Source organism: Xyrauchen texanus, chromosome 14, assembly GCF_025860055.1.
Source record: "Xyrauchen texanus isolate HMW12.3.18 chromosome 14, RBS_HiC_50CHRs, whole genome shotgun sequence".
In the NCBI taxonomy this organism is placed as follows: Eukaryota; Metazoa; Chordata; class Actinopteri; order Cypriniformes; family Catostomidae; genus Xyrauchen; species Xyrauchen texanus.
The window spans coordinates 18,216,694-18,238,671 of record NC_068289.1 but is presented as its reverse complement, the minus strand read 5'-3'; the positions used below and the strand labels follow the sequence as shown (position 1 = coordinate 18,238,671).

The following is a 21,978-nucleotide window of genomic DNA, read 5'->3' as shown; positions in this document are numbered from 1 at the left end:
ATGGATATTGGTTTGTATTAGTCCTGGTGGATTATACAACATTATATCCGGAAGCAGACCTTTGCGCAACATCTTAGCATGCAGTGTTGCAGAGGCACTCTTCAAAATTATCTCCCAGGTGGGGATACCGAGTCGGGCAGTGGGGTATGTACAGTAGGGATGGGAACATGGTCATGTGTCTGTCAGTGGGGAGAGAGGAAGCGGTAAGAGCCATCACCTGGTGATTAATGACTCTTAACACCTGTGTCCCATTTCAGTGATGGCGGAGACAGGTTTTAAAAGGCCTGCGGAGCGCCAGACCGGGGAGAGAGAGAGACCGAGTCACACACACACCCAGTCTGGAGCTGAACGCTGAAAAGCTGTTTATATTTGTGCATATATGTAGTTTATGTTGCCCGTTATCATTGAAGGTAATGTGAGTAAACTGAAGTTCTTGCTGGAACTGCGACACCTGCTCCTGCTTCCTTCTTACCTCCAAACCTCAGAACCTCTACACAAAGCTAAAGGCAGTCCAACAAAATATTAGAGTATGCAACTTTTTTTAGAGACCTGAATCTTTACAAAAGCAACTACATTTTTACATTTTATGGTGAAAATGTGAGTGGTGCTTAACAGTGTTAAACTCACCACTATGATGCTGGGGTATTCTGTGTGGTTGCTAGGTGGCATATTTCCAGCATGATTTCTCACTGCGATCAACATTTTGAATCGAAACAATATATTCCTAATGAGCCATTGTGATAATATAACACAAGTAGATGGCAATAAGATACACTCAACTATTTATTTTAACAGTTATTCTGAATTTGCATTATGCTATAGTTTTAACAAATGCACTTAACACAAGTATATACAGTATGTGTGGCAGTTGCAGGTAATCAGTGTAGTTCCAAATTATTAAATGTTTTAACCGTTAAACCATTTTTTACACTCGATTCTTTCGGACATGTCCGTAAACGATCTCTCTCTCCCGCATGATCCCCTGCAGTCGACCTTTATCCCTCACGGAGGCATAATTAGCCTAATACGGGACCGGGTGTGTAGGATCACGACCTGGCCCCGCCCTCTGCCCTGCCACAGTTACTTTGCAACCTTCTGCCCAGGATGTTCATTCTGGTATTTCAGCTGTAGGGGGTTCTAGTGGGGATTCAGTTCCGTCATCAGGGCAGGCTTCGTCCTCTTTGAATGACACTTTGGCTGTGCTTCAGATGGTGGTTGCTCATCTAGGGCTGGACAAGTCACCTGCCCAACCAGCCCAGTCCAATGTCTTTTGTAGACAGCTCTCAGCTCTAACTTCCTTTGCTATGCCACCGTGCAAAGATTTTGTGTTAGAATTCTCTAACGCCCTCACAGGGTCTAGTGCACCTAAGTGGCAGTTGGGTAAAGACCACTCATCCGCTATCATCTATGGCTGAAGCAGATTCCATCGGGGTGGGGCATGCTCCAGAAATAGAGTAGCCTGTCGCAGTGCTGGTGGTGTCACTTGACGAGGCACTTCAGGGCAAAGTGCGATGCCCCAGTGCCCAATGTGGTCGTACAGACTGGCTGCTGAAAAAGGTGTATGAATCTGCCATCAGGCACCTCTTTAGGCCTAACATTCCAGAACTGCTGGAAAAGAGAGTAAAATTGTCTGAGGCCACTTGCCAGCTGACACAGGTGCAGCGCAATCCTGTCTTTAAGGTGCCAACAGCTCAAGCTCGTCATCGCTATACAACGCCAGAACAACGCTTCTGCCAGCATCCTATTCCACAGCTTCAGAGCCCTCAGAGGCCCTGTGCTGCTGACAATGCTCGATGTTTCCAACCTCATCATTGGCAGTTGCCAGGGGGACCATGCTAGCCATTAAAAAATAGCCACTGCCATTAAAAGTCGATAGTTTTTCAAAGCAACACTATACTGGAGGAGCACAAAAGTAAACTTTACTTAGCTATAGTTTGGGGATACATTTGTCCCAGAAGTGAGCAAAATTGGATACAAACTCCCATTGGTATGTCCTCTTTTGAAAAACAAATCAAAACAAAAAACATTTTAATAATAAAAAAGGTTTTTGGTTAGGATTAGGTTTAGGTGTTGGTTAGGGCTAGTTCAGATTAATTATTGTCAGCTTTATATAAAACAATAGAAGCCTATGGTATGTACCCATTTAGATAGCTGAGCAAACATGTGTGTGTTTGTGTGAGTGTGTTTGATGTGATTTGTGATGGCAGACACCAGCACGACAAAGACAATCTGTAGTTCTGACACAATGGTGCAGTGACTATGACAGACATTTGCTATTTTTGTGCCTTTCTGTACAAGTTTGTTTTTGGAAATTTTATAAAATCCTGCAACCATTGAACAAATGTTTCAGGGTGATTTTCCACCCGCTGAACACCAGTTTCTGCATGGCTGAGTTAATGATTACACCACACACACACAAACGTGCCTGTGGCATTTTCACCCGCCTCTGTTATCTTGTGACCTTTCAGTAATTTAATTGGCGTATGTTAACTAGATATAATGGGTCAATTCTGTTTGTAGAGACACAGAGATAGAAAGTCAAAGACGGCAATAGACAGATGGATAGACGGATAGATACCGAATGCTATTGTTCGTGTGTACCTTTTTGCTTCCCTAAAGTCAATATGAATAAACAGCTGTCCAATGATATGAATGTGTATATGAGTTCATTTTCACATACTAGGAACTGAATGATGGCAACCATCACAACCAGGGGGTGTGTGTAAAATGTTTTTTTGTTAATTTTGTTTTTGTTAAAATAATCTCTCCTGTCCTAGCCCTCATATATGCAATTCCGTTTGGTAATGCTAGTGATGTAGAAATGACACACTTTACCTTTAAGAAATATTAATTTCATTTTCTTCCTTCTACTTCGTTCGGTTTAGCTTTCTTTTCTGTAAATGGCATATCTGTCCCTTGTAACCCCCCTCTCTTTGTGACATAGACCTGTGTGGTAAGATGATGAGTAACTAATCTTGCCCCCTCGTTATGATTTCACAAAGGTAACCATGAGATCTTGCATGGGAACCAGATTATTCATTGGGATGGAATGTTCCAATTCTCACTGTCAAAGTACCATGGATATTTGTTAAGACGTGTGGCCCTTGAGGGCGTGGCCCTGCTTTTTTATTGTGATGATGTCATTAAAGACTATACTTTATGGCCCTGATTTACTAAAGTTTTGTGTGTATAAAAACATGTGCAAACTAGATAGCATGCTAAAAATGTACCACTAACATCTGAAACATAACTTTCAGATGTGCAAAATAGCACATATTGGACATTTTTGAATGTTTCCCTCGTGCCTCCAAATGCGCATAATAAACTGCGGTCTAGATGCAAATTAATCAAATTGCACACAAAGTGATTGATCAAGCCTGAAAGTCATTTCAGAATCAGAAACTACGTGAACAAATTAATACTACTGAAAGGCATTAATCTGATTTGCACTGTGCTTCATGCTGACATTGTGACAAAAAGGAGATTTTAAGAACAGATAATATGTAGAACACAATTTGACACATTAGAAGAAAAAAAAAACTCTATATCATAACTGATAACATCATAAACCTACTAACAATTTATGCCCAGATTATGTTGTAATTTAATGATTTGAACATTGTTTTAACTGCCGAAATATTGTAAAATATTTGAAGTGGTGGTTCTTCCATGTAGGCAGGCCGATACACACCTGTATGCTGAATAGATTTCGTCTTGATCCTGTGAAATGAACAAGGAGCTCAAGTTCTGTACCAAGCAGCTTCCCATGTCTCCCTTGTGTGCAGCTAACTATGGTCAAGCCATGGTCAAGATAATAGTGGTTTGAAATTCATATTTCATTTAAGTATACATCAGTGGTGCGATGGCTTAAAATGTACATATTATTGTATTTTCTTTGTGAATTACGTAGGAACTTTTCAAGTAAAGAGTGTCGTGCATTCTCATCATCTACTCTTACACTTATAGCAGGGATGTCATACAATGGCAGTGAAAAATTGTTATACAGAAGTCTAATAAGTTATTCCATATGTCTCCTGTCTTGTTCTTGAAGCATACGATAAGGTTTGGTGAGAAACAATCTGAAATAGAATTTATTATTTTGTGAAAATATTCATGAGAGTGCACTAGAACAGCAGAATATGCTCACAAGATGGGCCTTTCAAGCGAGAATTCGCTTTGCTTATTTAAAACAGGACAACCACAGAGATATTCACAACAGAGAACACAACACAGCTGGTCACAAACCAAAGAACAGAACTTTTAAAAAAGATGCATTTCTATGCCCAGCGTTTTTGTTTGAACTGGAGTACTCAGAAATTGAATTGAGCGTGATGAAGGAGATTGTGGCAGCCAAACTCACACGTGTCCTAACCAGACACAACACACAATACAAGGTTTGTTTTCAGAGTTTTTGTCCTAACCAGCCGCTACTGTCGACGGATTGGTTTCCTTATTTGTAGCATTGTGCCGGGTTTCCCCATCTGCTGTGAACTGACATCGGTCCAAAATCTTTCTTATAACAGTATATTGAAGCCAACATTTTACTAGCTGGTTCAAAACAACTTGATTTTGGCCAAAGGTGACACACCTACCAACTGTTCTGCTGAGGTTTTGCTGTCTTCATTCGGAGTTTGGTCACACATACACCGGTTCAGTATGGAGATGTGACAGACACACTGGCTCTCTTTCTTTCTCTCTTGTTCGTCTAGTTTACTTTCAAAAAGTGAAACATCCAAAACCTCCAAAACACTGCGGTCTCCTATACTTTGTGCCTGACTGTAGCTTCTGAATGTGTTTGTGCAGCTGCTTCGTCTCTCTCTGTTTGATTTACGAGTACTCCAGTTCAAATAAATAAGACTGGGCATAGAAATGCATTTCCTCTTCAACTTCAAACTCTTCAGACATGCTTTGTCAGTTTGATTCTTTGGTTTGTATGGAGCTGTGTTGAGTTTTGCTGTGAATATCTCTGTGGTGATTGTAGCAAACAAAGCGAGTTCTTGGCGGATAGAAGAGCTGCGTGAACTGCTGCTTTTGTGCACTCTCATGAATGTGCACAGAAGATCAACGGTCGGTAAATATTTTTACAAAATGATAATTTATGTTTCAGTTTGTTTTCAATAAGCCTTACCATTTGCCTTCAGAACAAGGCATGAGTTGCATACAATAATATTATATTGTAATAATATATTATTAGACTTCTGAATTATACTTTTGCATTCTTTTGAAGTTTGAAGAGGTTGTCACCATCCACAGCCATTGAATGACATCAACTTGCAGAATTTTTTCCAAAAGTCTTCCTCTGTTTTAAGAAAAAGAAAGAAAGACATATGGGTTTATAACAATACGGGTTGAGAAAATTATAACTGAATTTTCATTTTTGGGTGAACTATCCCTTTAAAGAGAAGTTTGCACACAAAAAATCAACATTCTTAAAGCAATTGGTCACACAAAAATCAACACTCAAAGGAATATTTTACCCAAAATCAACAATTGATTTATTATTAATCCTCAATTCCCAATGCGCTCTAAGTCCTTGTGGTGGTATAGTGACTCACCTCAATCTGGGTGGTGGAGGATGAATTTCAGTTGCCTTCGTGTCTGAGACCGCCAATCAGCACATCTTATCATGTGCCTTGTTGATCGCGTTACAGCGGAGACATAGCACTTGTGGAGGCCCATGCTATTCTCCAGGGCATCCATGCACAACTCACCACACACCCCAATGAGAGCGAGAACCACACATCATGAAGACCACGAGGAGGTTACCCCATGTGACTCTACCCTCCCTAGCAACCGGGCCAATTTGGTTGCTTAGGAGACCTGGCTGGAATCACTCAGCATGCCCTGGATTCGAACTCGTGTCTCCAGGGGTGGTAGTCAACATCAATACTCGCTGAGCTACCCAGGTCCCCTGAAATCAACAATCTTAAAGGAATAGTTTGTGGAGTGGTGGTGGCGTAGTGGCTAAAGCACAGGGCTGTTAATCAGAAGGTCACAGGTTCAAACCCCACGGCCACCACCACTGTGTCCTTGAGCAAGGCACTTAACTCCAGGTTGCTCTGGGGGGATTGTCCCTGTAATAAGTGCACTGTAAGTCGCTTTGGATAAAAGCGTCTGCCAAATGCATAAATGTAAATGAATAGTTCACCCTAAAATCAACTCTCTTAAAGCAATTGTTCACTTGAAATAAACCCTCTTAAAGGGATAGTTCAGTCTAAATCAGCACTCTTAAAGGAATAGTTCGTCCAAAATTCAACACTCCTAAAGGAATAGTTCTCTCGAAATCAACAATCTTAAACTAATTGTTCACCCACAAATCAAATCCCTTAAAGATATAGTTCACTCAAAATCAATAATCTTAAAGGATTAGTTCACCCAAAAATCAACACTCTTATGCTTCCTACACACTACATGACTTTCAAAGACATTGGATTGTGGTACCGTTCATATTACAATACTGTCTGTCTTGTCATGGAAGTCGTAGCGTTTTCAAATTACACGAGGAATCAGCAACAATGGTGAACCCATTACAAAACATTTCACTATTGACGAATCCCCGACGACTCTGCCTGGACTCCAAATTACTTTTCACAGCAGAGTACACGCAAGAAGTGAAACGAGATATGAAAACAAATGCATGATCATAAGTTATGCATTTCAGAATATGATGCGTTTGTTTTTAATCGCCATTACATAATGTGTAAAGGCATCATATATTTTATTGGACACAATATGAAAAAGTACCTCCTAAAAAATCAACCTGTTTGCTTACCTGACTGTCCCAAGAGAATTGGCAATATCGCTCCAACTCTTTTTCTCCACCCGGTTGTGGTACAGTTCAGATGAAACATCAAATAGGCTCTGGTGCTCCTGCCAATGTTCCACACATTTTTCCTCCATTCTTCGGTCCAATGAGACTATCTTGATATTGCAGCCATGCTAGTTGTTGTTCTGTTGCAGGTACATCGGGACTCCTCCCACTGAAACTTCCCATTTCTTGCTCTCTCGTTGGCTGTAGGTCAACGCTGCAGTTGTTTTCAGTCAAAACACATTTCACATTGCATGATTTGGAATCGCTGACAGGTCTAGTTATTTAAAATGCTAGATATCTCGCTGACATCGGCGACGCATCAGTGCTTCTCTCAAATCACGTCTTTGATAATTCATACATTGCATTCGTCATTCACGGCATGATTTTGGCCTTTTGTTGCCGATTTCCACAAAACTGTTTGCGAGGGAAAATCGGGCCTAAAATCGTGGAGAGTAAACTTCACATTAAAGGGATAGTTCACTCAAAATCAACATTCTCAAATGAATATTTCACCCAAAAATCCACACTCTTAAAGGAATAGTTCACCCAAAACTCTCAAAGCAATAGTTCACCCAAAAATCAACACTCCTAAAGGAATAGTTCACCCAAAAATCAACACTCTTAAAGCAATAATTCACTAGAAATCAACACTCCTAAAGGAATAGTTCACCCAAAAATCAACACTCCTAAAGGAATAGTTCACCCAAAAATCAACACTCTTAAAGGGGTCATATAATGGTACATGCACTTTTTCAAGTTGATTGTACTGAAATGTGTGTTGGCTGTGCCTGTACACAACCATCCTATTATGATAAAATCCATCCAGTGTTTTTGTTTTAATCTCCTTATATATTTTCCCCTGCCTCAAATCGAGCCGTTCGACCGTGTGACGTCACACGGTCGGACGCCCCTCCCAGGATTGTTGATTGACAGCAGTGTTTCAACACAGACCGCCCTCGCTCGTGAGCGAGCTGTCAATCATAGTCCGTCATCATTGTTGATACACTGGAGCAGAATGGCGCCTAAGCGATTGTGGTGTTCTGTTCTTCGGTGTAATAACGAACACAGCAGTCATTTTGATGTTCCTAAATCTGAACCGCTGAAGACGCAGTGGCTGAGTTTTGTTTACGATGGGAATATTCCCCACGAGCAACGTCAATGCGTTCATGTTTGCGCAAATCATTTTTCACCAGACTGCTTTATAAACGAGGGTCAGTATAAAGCTGGTTTTGCTAAGAAGCTGCTGCTGAAAAAAGATTCGGTACCAACTATTTATATTCCCTCTGCACCTCCAGAAGAAGTAAGTGTAACGTTTTATTAACCTTTATATTAATCTTTGCAAATCGCTTGCACGCTTCACAATGAATGTGGCTAATGTTTACACTCAGGGTACATTACGGCATGTTTTCCATAACGTTACGACATTCTCAATATAATTCATAATCCCACGTTTATAATGAACAACGCGTTATGGTTATTGTGTTATTAAAAACTGTGTACGCAGGTGTTACAGTTAACATGGTAACACTAAGTTACACCTGGTTTACTTGTATGTTACTGATTAAGAAGTAATGTAAAAAAAAACTGTTATACGGAGAATAACTCCAGAACAGAGGGGCGGGGTGACCAAAGCTCATTATCATTTAAAGTCATATGCTCTGAAACGGCGTGCTGAAATCAGAGCTGTTTTTGAGCAGGTAAAATTAGTGTTTTCTTAAAATACTAATGAAAATTTTTAATAAAAGTATATTACAAAGTTTTCATTTAGACCCTAAAGATTCATATTAACTTGTACAAAAATGGCATTATATGACCCCTTTAAAGGAATAGTTCACCCAAAAATCAACACTCCTAAAGGAATAGTTCACCCAAAAATCAACACTCTTAAAGGAATAGTTCACCCAAAAATCAACACTCCTAAAGGAATAGTTCACCCAAAAATCAACACTCCTAAAGGAATAGTTCACCCAAAAATCAACACTCTTAAAGGAATAGTTCACCCAAAAATCAAAACTCTTAAAGCAATAATTCACTCGAAATCAACAATCTTAAAGGAATTGTTCACCCAAAAATCAACACTCCTAAAGGAATAGTTCACCCAAAAATCAACACTCTTAAAGGAATTGTTCACCCAAAAATCAACACTCCTAAAGGAATAGTTCACCCAAAAATCAAAACTCTTAAAGGAATTGTTCACCCAAAAGTCAACACTCCTAAAGGAATAGTTCACCCAAAAATCAACACTCTTAAAGGAATTGTTCACCCAAACATCAACACTCCTAAAGGAATAGTTCACCCAAAAATCAACACTCCTAAAGGAATAGTTCACCCAAAAATCAAAACTCTTAAAGGGTAACTAAACTCTAAACCAACTTTTTTTAGTTAATGATCTGTAAGCATGGGGCTTTATTAGTACTGGTCATTGATTCAAGTAATTTTTTTGACATTTGTGTATAAAGTGTTTTAATTCTACAATATATGGTGTAAAAACATCTGAGTGCTGCCCTCTTCAGGTTGAACGGTGGCTACTGCAGTTGAATTTTCCTATTGGCTGTTGCGGTACTTCGTGACGTAAGCGGTGACAGCTGATGTAAGCAGGTTCCAGCTCACCACGCCAGATTCATGTACATGTCGTCTTGCGACCGTGTGAGGAATAATAATAACATAGAGTCTGACAGCAGCTGTCAATTAATCCGTCACTACGAGTCTCAGGTGCCCCCCCCCCAGCCCCACACTCGGTTCGTTCCCTCTATCCCCGCCGGGGTCTGCCCACTTTTCCAGCATTTTCAGATATTTCTAGTGGGTGGAGTCAGACTCTGAGCAGGTGTTTAGTTACCCTTTAAAGCAATAGTTCACCCAAAAATCAACACTCCTAAAGGAATAGTTCACCCAAAAATCAACACTCTTAAAGGAATAGTTCACCCAAAAATCAACACTTTTAAAGGAATAGTTCACCCAAAAATCAACACTCTTAAAGCAACAATTCACTCGAAATCAACACTCTTAAAGGAATTGTTCACCCAAAAATCAACACTCCATATGAATAGTTCACCCAAAAATCAACACTCTTAAAGCAATAATTAACTCGAAATCAACACTCCTAAAGGAAAAGTTCACCCAAAAATCAACACTCTTAAAGGAATAGTTCACCCAAAAATCAACACTCCTAAAGGAATAGTTCACCCAAAAATCAACACTCTTAAAGGAATAGTTAACCCAAAAATCAACACTCCTAAAGGAATAGTTCACCCAAAAATCAACACTCCTAAAGGAATAGTTCACCCAAAAATCAACACTCCTAAAGGAATAGTTCACTAAAAAATCAAAACTCATAAAGCAATAATTCACTCGAAATCAACACTCTTAAAGGAATAGTTCACCCACAAATCAACACTCTTAAAGCAATAATTCACTCTAAATCAACACTCTTAAAGGAATAGTTCACCCACAAATCAACACTCCTAAAGGAATAGTTCACCCAAAAATCAACACTCCTAAAGGAATAATTCACTTGAAATTAACACTCTTAAAGGAATAGTTAACCCAAAAACAATAAAAAGTGTTTTTGTTGATTGGAACATTTATTTTTAAGAGTATAAGGCAATGTGGCTTTATTCATTATTTTGTACTCATTTGCTTTCATTTGCATTGAACTAAATGTAATAGAATGTCTGTCTGTGTATTTATGTGTATAAACTAGTTTATTTCATTTGTATTTGTTCTGTTTTTAATAGCATCGATCATCAGGACGTGTTCTGTTTGAGAGGGTCTGCTCTCATCTTAACCTCATTGAAGGGGATTACTTCGGCCTGGAGTTCCAGAACGATAATAGTAGGACGGTAAGTTAGAAGTAATGGAACATAAAACACTTTTGAATGAACTAAGTGGAGACTGTGTTGCATAAAAGGCTGTTTGGCCGCTATACTCATCTCTGCTGTGTGCTCTATTCCACAGGTTTGGTTGGATTTACTAAAGCCCATTAGAAAGCAGATCATACGTAAGAGGCCTTACAGCTCTGTGTGTGTGTGTGTGTGTGTGTGTGTGTGTGTGTGTATGTGTGTGTGTGTGTGAGTTTAGTATCTCTCTTTGGATGCCACATGACATGCTAGGCTCTTTTTTATGTTTTGAGCATTCATCAGCGTTATGTTTCAACACATTCATGCTAGCCATGTAAAAATGTAACCCTAGATCTCAAAGTGTTTGTGTGTTTGTATCCAGGGCCCAAACACACCGTCCTTCGGTTTGTTGTGAAATTTTTCCCCCCTGATCATTCCCTTCTACTGGAGGAGCTGACCAGGTGAGACCATCAATCCACCCACCATTGTTTCATTAAAGGGATTGTTCAACTAGAAAATACAATTATGTAATTTTTTACTCTCTCGTTGTTCCAAACCTGTTTGCTGTTTTTACATAAAAAAAAATTTCAAGAATTTTTGGGAAATATTTAAATAGATCTTCTTGTCATATAACAACAGTTCATAGTTACTTTGCCTGTCATGCTCCAAAATGGACAAAAAAGCACCATTACAGTAACATAAAAGTAGTCTATTTGACCATTTGCTGTATTCCAATTCCTCTGAAGTCATACGAAAGATTTGTGCAAGGAACAGGCTGAAATTTAAGTCTGGAACTCCATCAAATGCTTGCATCCAGCTTTTATTCACGTCCAGAATTCAAAATGGTGCATCACATTTGGTAACTGCACATGTGGAAACCAATCATGTTTTTGTTTCAATGACATTGACAGATCATTTGACGTATTAGATGCAGGCTTCGGCTGAGTGAGACTTACATTTTGGTATATTGCTCAAACAAACATACTGTATGGCATAAGAAGAGTTGGAATGTTTTGCATGAGTCAGTTGGAGTACTTGTTTGATTCTGTTGGGGTCTTTATATGGGAAAGATTTCTAATTATGTCTTCCAAGTAGGGCTGAAACGATTAGTTGAAATTATCGACAAAGTCAACAATAAAAAGTTGTCAACAAAAATGTTCATTGTCAAATTGTTGTTTGATCTATTTTAACATAACATGAGATCAGATATGAAACTAATGATGGTGCGCGAGAGGAGCACTGCATCTCGTGCCTGAAGGAGGAGAGAACACAGTTTACTGTCCAGATGCACTCCAAACTTTCCAAACAGCTTCAGGTGATGTAGATTGCAAAGTATGAGGAAATTATACAAAAATACAAAATTAACTTAATACAGAAAGCACTCCCGTAGTGAAATACAGTGGAGCTGGAGCTGCTGTTCCACTGAAGCAAAATTTGCATGTCAGAGCATCTTTATAGGAAACACCCTACCATTAAATCTTTTATGCATCCTTAATTAAAGTTCAAATAATATTGAAGCTGGTCATGCAAATAAGTACAAGCTCCGAAACTCAGTGTCGCTTCTATGAGTTGTGTTAAGTGATCTGATCTTAGGGGGAGAGATTGAAACTGCACTCGGCTGATATACACTCTGGCACGGGCACGCTCATCCCTTGCGCTCTCTTGCTCCAGTTAGATTATAACGTGATGGCTCACCAAAAGTGAATCATAGTATATATGTACTGCAGTGTTTATCTTATCTTGAAGAAAATCATTGATATGCAGATCTACTCAGAAGAGAGAGTGTGTTTTTTGAGAGTTAAAGATGGATCAAAGTGAACACAAAGGTGAGAGAGGGTAGTCTTCACCCATTATATACACTGCAACAAAATACATTTTTGATTTGTTGTTGTTTTGGCTTGTTTTCCAATATGAATATCTAAAACTCCTTTAAAATAAAGTACATTTACTTTAGGAGCTATACTGCAGGAGAAAAATTTGTTTTCTGAGAATGTTGAATATATTAAATATATAATATTTCAATTTTAATATTAATATATTATATTTAAAATATAAAAAAAAAATCCTTATTTAGACTTATTTAGCATATTTAGACTTGCTTTCAGAATATATATATATCTTGAATATATTATATTTTGACTTACTTTACTGCACTTGCAGAATAATAAATTCAGTAGTTTGCAAGTTAATGTAATTCTGCAGTGAGGATAGCGTAAACATATGTGGCTTGCTGTCCCTGTCGGAGGGCTCGAGGCTCGAGACTTGACCTGAGCTCGATTTCCAGACTGGATTAGCATTTATGGAATAGTTAGGAGTAGATGGGGAGGTAGTGGTTGCCAGAAACTCTCAATGCTATGTAGAGGTAAACGGCTGTTTATATACTCTTACTCTGGCTGTGTGAGGGCATACAGTGTACGATATTTGACTGAAATCGATTGAGGTGAAGATGCCGTCTTGTGGCTAGACTATTTAGCCGAATGTTCTAGACTATGTGGCTAGACTATTTATTCATGTTCGTTCGAAAACGAGATGTTTCATCTCAAGGGGTTATCCTCAACAATAAAAATTAAATTAAATTAAATTTAGGGAAGACCTAAATTGGCCTGATTGTCAATCACTAGGTGGTGATGGTTCGTTTAGTATGAGTGGCATAGGAGTTGAGACACATGGAAAGACTGACTGCTGCGTTTGTGGCGTGTAATGGAAGTTCTTCATATGACCCTAAAGACACCACAGTTGCAGTGCAGGGACAGCGCATTGCACTGTTTGTGGTGTAGTGGGCAGTTTAGTTGCACAACCCGAAAGACGGCACTGTTGCGGCCCCTGGACAGCACATTTGAGCTGCTTAGGTATGTGCTTAGCCAATAGAAATCATTGTAACATCGTAAACATAGCGTGTGCGGATGCCTGAATGTAATAGTTGTTAGATTAAATGTCAAGAACATTTGTAAGACAATGTCAGGAAACATGCTTGCGTGTGCATATGAACAAAGTCATTTAAAGTTGGTTTGTCATAAAATTAGAAGTACCTGAGACTGAGTGAACAGAAGAATGCCGTAGTATGATGTTTATTAATTTAGTGTATGGTTTGGAGCTTTGTATTTTGTTTTCCAACGTAATGCAAGTCATTTCATATCTCTAAATATAGATAGTAATTATAATTGGCAAGTGGTGACTCATCTCGTTTGACAAGGATGTATGAAACCATAGGTGTTTGTGCCTGAGAGATGAATTTAATATATACTATAAGAGCACCTTTTGCAGTAGTGTGGTGAATAGAACGACTTGATTATATTGATGACATGTAATAAATTCTACAGAAAAACGTAAATATTGGATTATAAAGTAAGGTGGCAAGCTGAATCGTTCGGCGTTGATTTAAATCGGTTACTTTAAACTTGGGTAGAGCATAAAATTATAACAGATTGCTGAATGCTTTTAAAATCATGCAGCAATTAAGTTGTATGGTAAAGCTTGTAAATAAAAGTTTTGAATCCAATGATTTGGGCAAAAGTAGTGGAGTGTTTGTTCTGACGGGAGGAGGTTAAGTGATGTTATAGTGTAGAGATGAGTGGAAGTTTGTAGCTGCGCTTGCTTCATGTTATCGGGGCTGCATGGCGAAGTGAGCTTGAATGCAGAGAGGAGGCGAGGCGAGTTTGCAGAATGATTATGAATGAGTTGGGACGCGGCACATGATCCACCTCTTGCAGAGCCGAATTTGGCTCGTGTCTGTCCGGACAGAGGCTGTGTATAACTGCAGTGTGCTCTGGAATGGTCAGAGAAAGTGCTGCGTGGTAGCGAGCTTGCATTAAAATGTCTTGTGTTGGTTTGAAAAGAAGTTGTAATTAGAATATCAGTCGACAGTCTTTTGTTTCCCTCGCATTCAAATTAAGCTGTAATAGAACTTGAGAGGCATGAGTTGGAGAAGCGCCCGTTCACAGAGGCAGACTTATGTGATGAACCACTCTGGGTGGTTAACTTTCTACAGCCTTGGAATGACATAATGGTTAATAAATAATAACATACTCACCTAAAGGATTATTAGGAACACCATACTAATACTGTGTTTGACCTCCTTTCGCCTTCAGAACTGCCTTAATTCTACGTGGCATTGATTCAACAAGGTGCTGAAAGCATTCTTTAGAAATGTTGGCCCATATTGATAGGATAGCATCTTGCAGTTGATGGAGATTCGTGGGATGCACATCCAGGGCACGAAGCTCCTGTCCCACCACATCCCAAAGATGCTCTATTGGGTTGAGATCTGGTGACTGTGGGGGCTATTTTAGTACAGTGAACTCATTGTCATGTTCAAGAAACCAATTTGAAATGATTCGAGCTTTGTGACATGGTGCATTATCCTGCTGGAAGTAGCCATCAGAGGATGGGTACATGGTGGCCATAAAGGGATGGACATGGTCAGAAACAATGCTCAGGTAGGCCGTGGCATTTAAACGATGCCCAATTGGCACTAAGGGGCCTAAAGTGTGCCAAGAAAATATCCCCCACACCATTACACCACCACCACCAGCCTGCACAGTGGTAACAAGGCATGATGGATCCATGTTCTTATTCTGTTTACGCCAAATTCTGACTCTACCATCTGAATGTCTCAATAGAAATCGAGACTCATCAGACCAGGCAACATTTTTCCAGTCTTCAACTGTCCAATTTTGGTGAGCTCTTGCAAATTGTAGCCTCTTTTTCCTATTTGTAGTGGAGATGAGTGGTACCCGGTGGGGTCTTCTGCTGTTGTAGCCCATCCGCCTCAAGGTTGTGCGTGTTGTGGCTTCACAAATGCTTTACTGCATACCTCGGTTGTAACGAGTGGTTATTTCAGGCAAAGTTGCTCTTCTATCAGCTTGAATCAGTCGGCCCATTCTCCTCTGACCTCTAGCATCAACAAGGCATTTTTGCCACAGGACTGCCGCATACTGGATGTTTTTTAATTTTCACACCATTCTTTGTAAACCCTAGAAATGGTTGTGCGTGAAAATCCCAGTAACTGAGCAGATTGTGAAATACTCAGACCGGCCCGTCTGGCACCAACAACCATGCCATGCTCAAAATTGCTTAAATCACCTTTCTTTCCCATTCTGACATTCAGTTTGGAGTTCAGGAGATTGTCTTGACCAGGACCACACCCCTAAATGCATTGAAGCAACTGCCATGTGATTGGTTGATTAGATAATTGCATTAATGAGAAATTGAACAGGTGTTCCTAATAATCCTTTAGGTGAGTGTAATTTAAATTTTGGGGTTATATATCCATTTAAAAGAGGCTTTCAGGCATCCCTCACATATATTTGTTTGCCTGTCTTCTCTTAGGTACTTTTTTGCACTGCAGGTCAGGCAGGATCTAGCAAGCGGACGGCTCACCTGTAGCGATTCCAGCGCTGCTCTTTTGGTAGCTCATATCATCCAATGTGAGTCATGGTGGCTGCTTTTGTGTGATTTGTGTGTTTCTGATCATGTCTTTGCATTTACAGTGACAAGAAATGTATGTGAATACTTTGGAATTAGTTTGTTTTCTGCATTCATTGGTCATAAAATGTGATCTCATCAAAGTCACAAGTATAGACAAACAACAATGTGTTTAAGCTAACAACACACAAACAATTAAAATCTTTAATGTCTTTATAGGACACATCCCTTTAAACATTCACAGTGCTGTGGAAAATGTAAGTGAACCCTTGGATTTAATACCTGGTCGATCCTTCTTTGGTGGCAATAACCTCATCCAAGTATTTCCGGTAGCTGCGGATTAGACCTGTACAACGTTCAGAAGGAGCTCTGGACCATTCTTTCCTATAGAATTGCTTCAGCTCAGCCATTTTCTTATGCTTTCTGGTGTGAACAGCTCTCTTGAGGTCATTCCACAGCATCTCTATTGGGTTAAGGTCTGGGCTCTGACTGGGCCACTCCAAAAAGTGGATTTTCTTTTTTTTAAGCCATTCTATAGTGGATTTACTTAGATATTTAGAGTCATTGTCCTGCTGCATCACCCGACTTCTACTGAGCTTTTGCAGAATTGGGAATTAAGTTTTCCCTCAATGATGGTATGCGGTCCAGGTCCTGAATCAGCAAAGCAGCTCCAAATCATTCCACCATACTTCACAATTAGTATGATGTTTTTATGTTGGTATGGTGTGCCCTTTTTACACCATACGTATTGCATGTGTGTTCTTCCAAAAAATTCAACTTTAGTTTATCCACAAAACATTTTCCCAGAAGCAGTGTGGAGAGTCAAGGTGGTCTTTGGCAAACTTCAGTTGCATAGCAATGTTTTTGTTGGAAAGAAGCAGCTTTCTTTGTGGTGTCCTGCCATGGACACCATGCCTGTTTAATGTTTTCTGTAAAGTTGACACATGAACAGAGATGTTAACCAATTCGTTGATACCTTCAAGTCTTTAGTTGTCAATCTAGGGTTAGTTTTTACCTCATTGAGTATTCTGTGGTGTCCTTTGAGTCATCTTGGCTGGATGGCCACTTCTAGGGAGAGTATCCACAGAACTATATCATCTCCATTTATATACAGTTTGTCTAACAGTGGACAGATGAATATCTAAGCTCTTCAACTCACACCTCCAAACTAATCTGAAATTAACTGGATTCCAGGTTTGCCAACTCCTGACTCCATTTAGCTTTTGTTGTTGTCATTAGACTTGGGGTTCACTTACACAGTTTGTATTTGTTCAATAAAGGCATGAAATATTGTAATTGTTTGCATGTTGTTTTATGACCAGAAAACCAGCTAATTCCAAAGGGTTTACATACTTTTCTTGCTACTGTAATCTAAGGTTGTCAATTGATTAAACATTTTTAATTGAATTGACGTGATATGCCAATTAATTAATCAAATTGATCACAATTCATCAGAAATATCCATAATTACTTAGAAAGGCCCCCAAATGAAGATTATTTAGGATTTAATAATTAAAATAATTATAAATATGATATAGTTCATATAATTCAAATACATTATATTATTATGGGAGCACACAAGTAAAGCATTGATTAGACAATTCAAAAAGTGACTTTAGAGCTGTATTTATTGTTTCTTTTATTTCTATATCCTACTCTAGACAGCATTCCATTTTGCAATTAAGTTAATCAGTCACTTACTTCGGTAAAACAACACTTTTTACTATGGTAAAATCACTGCAATGCATGACCCCTTGAGGCTTATTGCTTTTTAAACATATTCAAAAATGAAAACACTGATGGAGAATAAGTGCTGCCATGGATACCACTTCATTCTGTGCACGTTTCATGTTATTTATAACACACACAGCCACACAGTAACCAAACAAGTCATTCTGACTATTTGGATTAACATTTTCTTGTCTTTTCATTGTTTCTGAATGTTTTCCTCTTTGCTGTATTATATCTATATATTAGTTTTTTGTCTCTCTCACTCTCTCTGTCTTTGATATCTGTCAGTCAGATACTCATAGTGACACTGTGTGTGTGTGTGTGTTTATTTAGCTGAAATTGGTGATTTTGAAGAGACTCAGTGTAGACAACATCTGCTGAACACCAACTACATTCCTGATCAGATGGCCCTGATGGACAAAATCATGGAGTTCCACCATAAACATGTGTGAGTTTCGCTGGCAAAACACACAAATGCACATTCACACAGACTGTAATTGATGTGTGTTAAAGAGATAGTTCACCAAAAAATGCAAATGCTGTCATAATTTACTCATCGTCATCTCATTCCAAGCCAATATGCCTTTCTTTCTTTGAACACAAAAGGTTATGTTAGTCAGAATGTTACCCTAAGTTTCCATTCATTCTAATTGTATTTTTTTTATTACAATGGTAATCATGTAATACAAATGCAAACACTATGGCTTTTATTATATGATCCTTGTACTCGTAGACCAACAATATCTATCTGGAATACTTGTTCCAGATACATGGCCCAAAAGCTCAAATCTTATGTCAGTGAATTTTTCGCTGGACAGAACTCAATCACTATTCTGCCTGAATTTTCATCCTCTGTTGGAGTTGGCCCAATGGAATGCATTGCTTTAATTCAAGATCTTGTATGCAACATTTTTTCGCTTTTGTTGTGAATAGGTCTTTTATATGTGAGTATAAATTTAAGATTTCTGCCAGGAAAACCTGAGTTCTGCTTCTCCCAACAGTTCATGTTACAAGCGCACAAATGCTCAGTGCAGCTGCTCTCATAATGCTGTGTGTTGGTGGATCTGTGACGTGCAGATGCACTGACCTCACTGCTAAATTTATCAGTTTAGACCAGAATGAAGGTTAATGAAAGTTATTGCTGGTATTGGTCTGTCTAGTTGAACAACATATTCAAACTGTTCACCAGCATAACTTAACTGTTGAAGCTGGTTGACCAGCATGGTCTTTCATTTGAGGCTGGTTGAGCAATGAAATCTTGCTGTTTAAGCTTAAGAAGCTAGCATCTAACACAACAAAGCTGAAATTAAGATAAATTCTTCACCGAAAAATACAAATTCTGTCATCATTTATTCACTTCTGTCAATCCAAACCTGCACGACTTTCTTTCTTTCTTTGAACACCAAAGATATACTGCAAGATGAGCTGCTTTTTTCCATACAATGACAGTGGAAGGGGACTGAAAGATGTAAAAAAAAAAAAAAAAAAGCACATAAAAGTGGCATAAGATATGTTTACTATATTCCAATTCCTCTGAAGCATTATGATAGCTTTGTGTAAAAAAAAGGCCATAATTTAAATCATTATTCATAGACTGTTCATTTTGTGTGATTAATTAAATAAAAAAATAGCATGCCTCCTGTACCATACAAAAATTATATAATAAAAGTATATCTTTAATATATGAAAAATAAAACATAAAAATATATTTTATTCTATTATTTTGTAATTGTCCTGAATATATTTGGAACATTTGATAGATTTTTTTACTCTATATGCAACCCTCTACTACTTTGAGAGGAAATCACTAGCATTTACAACCAAATTTGATGCTGTATGACTAAAAATGTATATATTTGCCAACTGGCTGGTGAATGTTTAGATTTCACACCAGTAATTGTGTAGTATAGTGGTGAAGTATACAGCAGCGAGATCCTTTCACAGCGTGTTGAGAGTAAAAGTTGTTCTGTGTAATGTGTGTCCAAAGACGAGATCCACGTGACCCATTTGTCATTGAATAATATCTCATGTAATACTCTTTCTGTTCTCTACAGTCAGTTGTTGATGAAAAACAACAAACATATTTACATAACCGTTTTTAGCATGTGTACAACAAATCAATGTAAATACCTGTTAATAGCACATTCATGCAATTAAACAATAAAGATGTAGCAAAGTATAATATATGCAATATAATATCATAGTCATTGATTGAATACATATATTTTTTTCATTTTTAAAAAGCTAAAATGTGACCAAAATTATGTAAAACTAATCAAATATTATTAGTAAAATTAATATTTTCTTAATGTACCTAGTTAGAAGGTCCCTTTTATAATTACCATTATTAGCTGGGAGAGAATTTCTTTAAAATTTAAGCAAAAGGAAAATTACAACTGAAATATACCCATATGAATCGAATCAAAATCGGAATCAGAATCTAATCAAGAGCTTATGAATCAGAATCGACTTCATAGACTGTATCTGTAGCTCTCTCTGCCCCCGGTTGCTGTGTGTTTGTAGAGCTCCTCCCCTTCGAGGCATGACCTTCCACTGCACCTCTTCCATGTGTGGCTGATGAGCTCAAGTGTCGTATTGCCACATGTGGCCCTCCCCTTTTACGTGCAAATATTGACATGCAAATAATTTGATTAAAGAATTGGCATGTCATCTAATTAATTTGGTTAAAAATGTCAATCACGTGACAGCCCTAATTCTTCCCCTCTGTGTTAGTTGTGAAACCTCAATCATACTCGCAGTTTTAATTAAGCCACATCAATCTTCATCACGCCAGGTTCTCTTACGAGAGGTTCTCTCGTATTGCGTAAGCTAGCTTACGCTACGGGAAAGATTCATCTTTTCTGAGATATTGAAGCCAAAAAATTATCCTTAATTTTGTATCCATTGTCAACGCAGTGCAGCAGCTGCATACCTTGAGCGGGCTAGCTAGCGAGCTCATTGGTTGCTCTGCGGCAACTGCTGCAGCCTATAGACGAACTTGAGTGAACTTGCGTCCAATGACAGGCGCCCGCGCCATCACTGTATCAAAGCCCGCCAGAATGGCCGTGGCTAGAGTGCATATAAGCGTAAGTTCGTAGGCTGGAACCCTGATTTTCATCTATTCAGCGAAGCTCTTCGCATCTCTGAACTGCAGAAGCCGCGTCGCCGTTCGAGGGGCATCTAGCAAACTTGGACAGCGCTTGAAGAAGCCAGCCGTCTTGCCACCTTCAGCCATCCTGCGAGCTATGCCATCGGCGACGATCCTTTTAGAGCAAGCTAGTTCCTCAGCGAACTTCACAAAAAGCAACGGCGTCTTTTAAGATGCTCGCACGCCGAGACCGCCACCTCATCTGCACTCTCTGCCTGGGACTGGAACATGCAGAGCTCGCCGCTGGCGGATCGACCTCTGCGAGAGCAGAGATACCCTGCGGCTCGACTCGAGCACTCAAACCGAAGCCGCCGCTTCGTTCGCCAGAAAGAAGCGCCGCTCCCAAAGGCTGCGGAACCGGTGTTAGAAGCGACTACCTCGCCGGAGCCTCTCCCTCGAGCCTCGCTTTCACCCTCCCCGCCCCCCCGGGACGCGCAGTTGCCGCCGAGCGGCCGCACTGTTGCCATCTCGGAAGACGAAGCGGAGGATAAGGGCTGCTGTTCCATCATGCTTCGGACAGCGAGGAGTGGTCAGGCTCCCAAGCCTCCTTCTCAGCCCAGGAATCCAGCAGGACCCGCGCCGGAGTCGAGGAAGAACTAACGCGCCTCCTCACACAGGCCGTCGACCGCCTCGGTCTCGAGTGGTCACCGCCCTCTGAGCAGGCTCCCAACAGACTCGACGGCTGTTTTCTTCAGAGCCGTCGCCGCGCGGCGCCCGCGGCACGGGCCGCTCCCTTCCTGCCGGAACTCCACGCCGAGCTCTCTAAATCGTGGAGCAGCGCTCTCTCGGCCAGGAACCGATCCCATGTCTCCACCTCTCTCGCCTGGTGGACCGGCGCCACCGAGAGGGGCTACTCTTCCATCCCCGGTCGAGATTCGGTAGCAGCACACCTTTGCCCGCCCTCCGCGAGATGGCGGTCTAAGCCAGTGCTCCGTCTAAGGCCTGCAGAACTACTTCCGCCTGTGTTGGCCGTGCCTATGCCGCCACCGCCAAGCCGCATCTGCTCTGCATTCCATGGCCGTTTTACA

The 21,978-nt window shown here is 39.8% G+C and overlaps 1 protein-coding gene across 1 annotated transcript in view; it reads left to right on the top strand.

The window, feature by feature from the left end:
- Nucleotides 1-21,978, top strand: part of LOC127654897 (FERM, ARHGEF and pleckstrin domain-containing protein 1-like) — an 84,316-nt gene that overhangs the window by 20,372 nt on the left and 41,966 nt on the right. Inside the window, exons 3-7 of the mRNA XM_052142444.1 lie at nt 10,546-10,650; nt 10,766-10,808; nt 11,030-11,108; nt 15,976-16,073; nt 18,136-18,250. Coding sequence (XP_051998404.1) covers nt 10,546-10,650; nt 10,766-10,808; nt 11,030-11,108; nt 15,976-16,073; nt 18,136-18,250 — 440 coding nt within the window. The remainder of the gene's footprint in view (nt 1-10,545; nt 10,651-10,765; nt 10,809-11,029; nt 11,109-15,975; nt 16,074-18,135; nt 18,251-21,978) is intronic.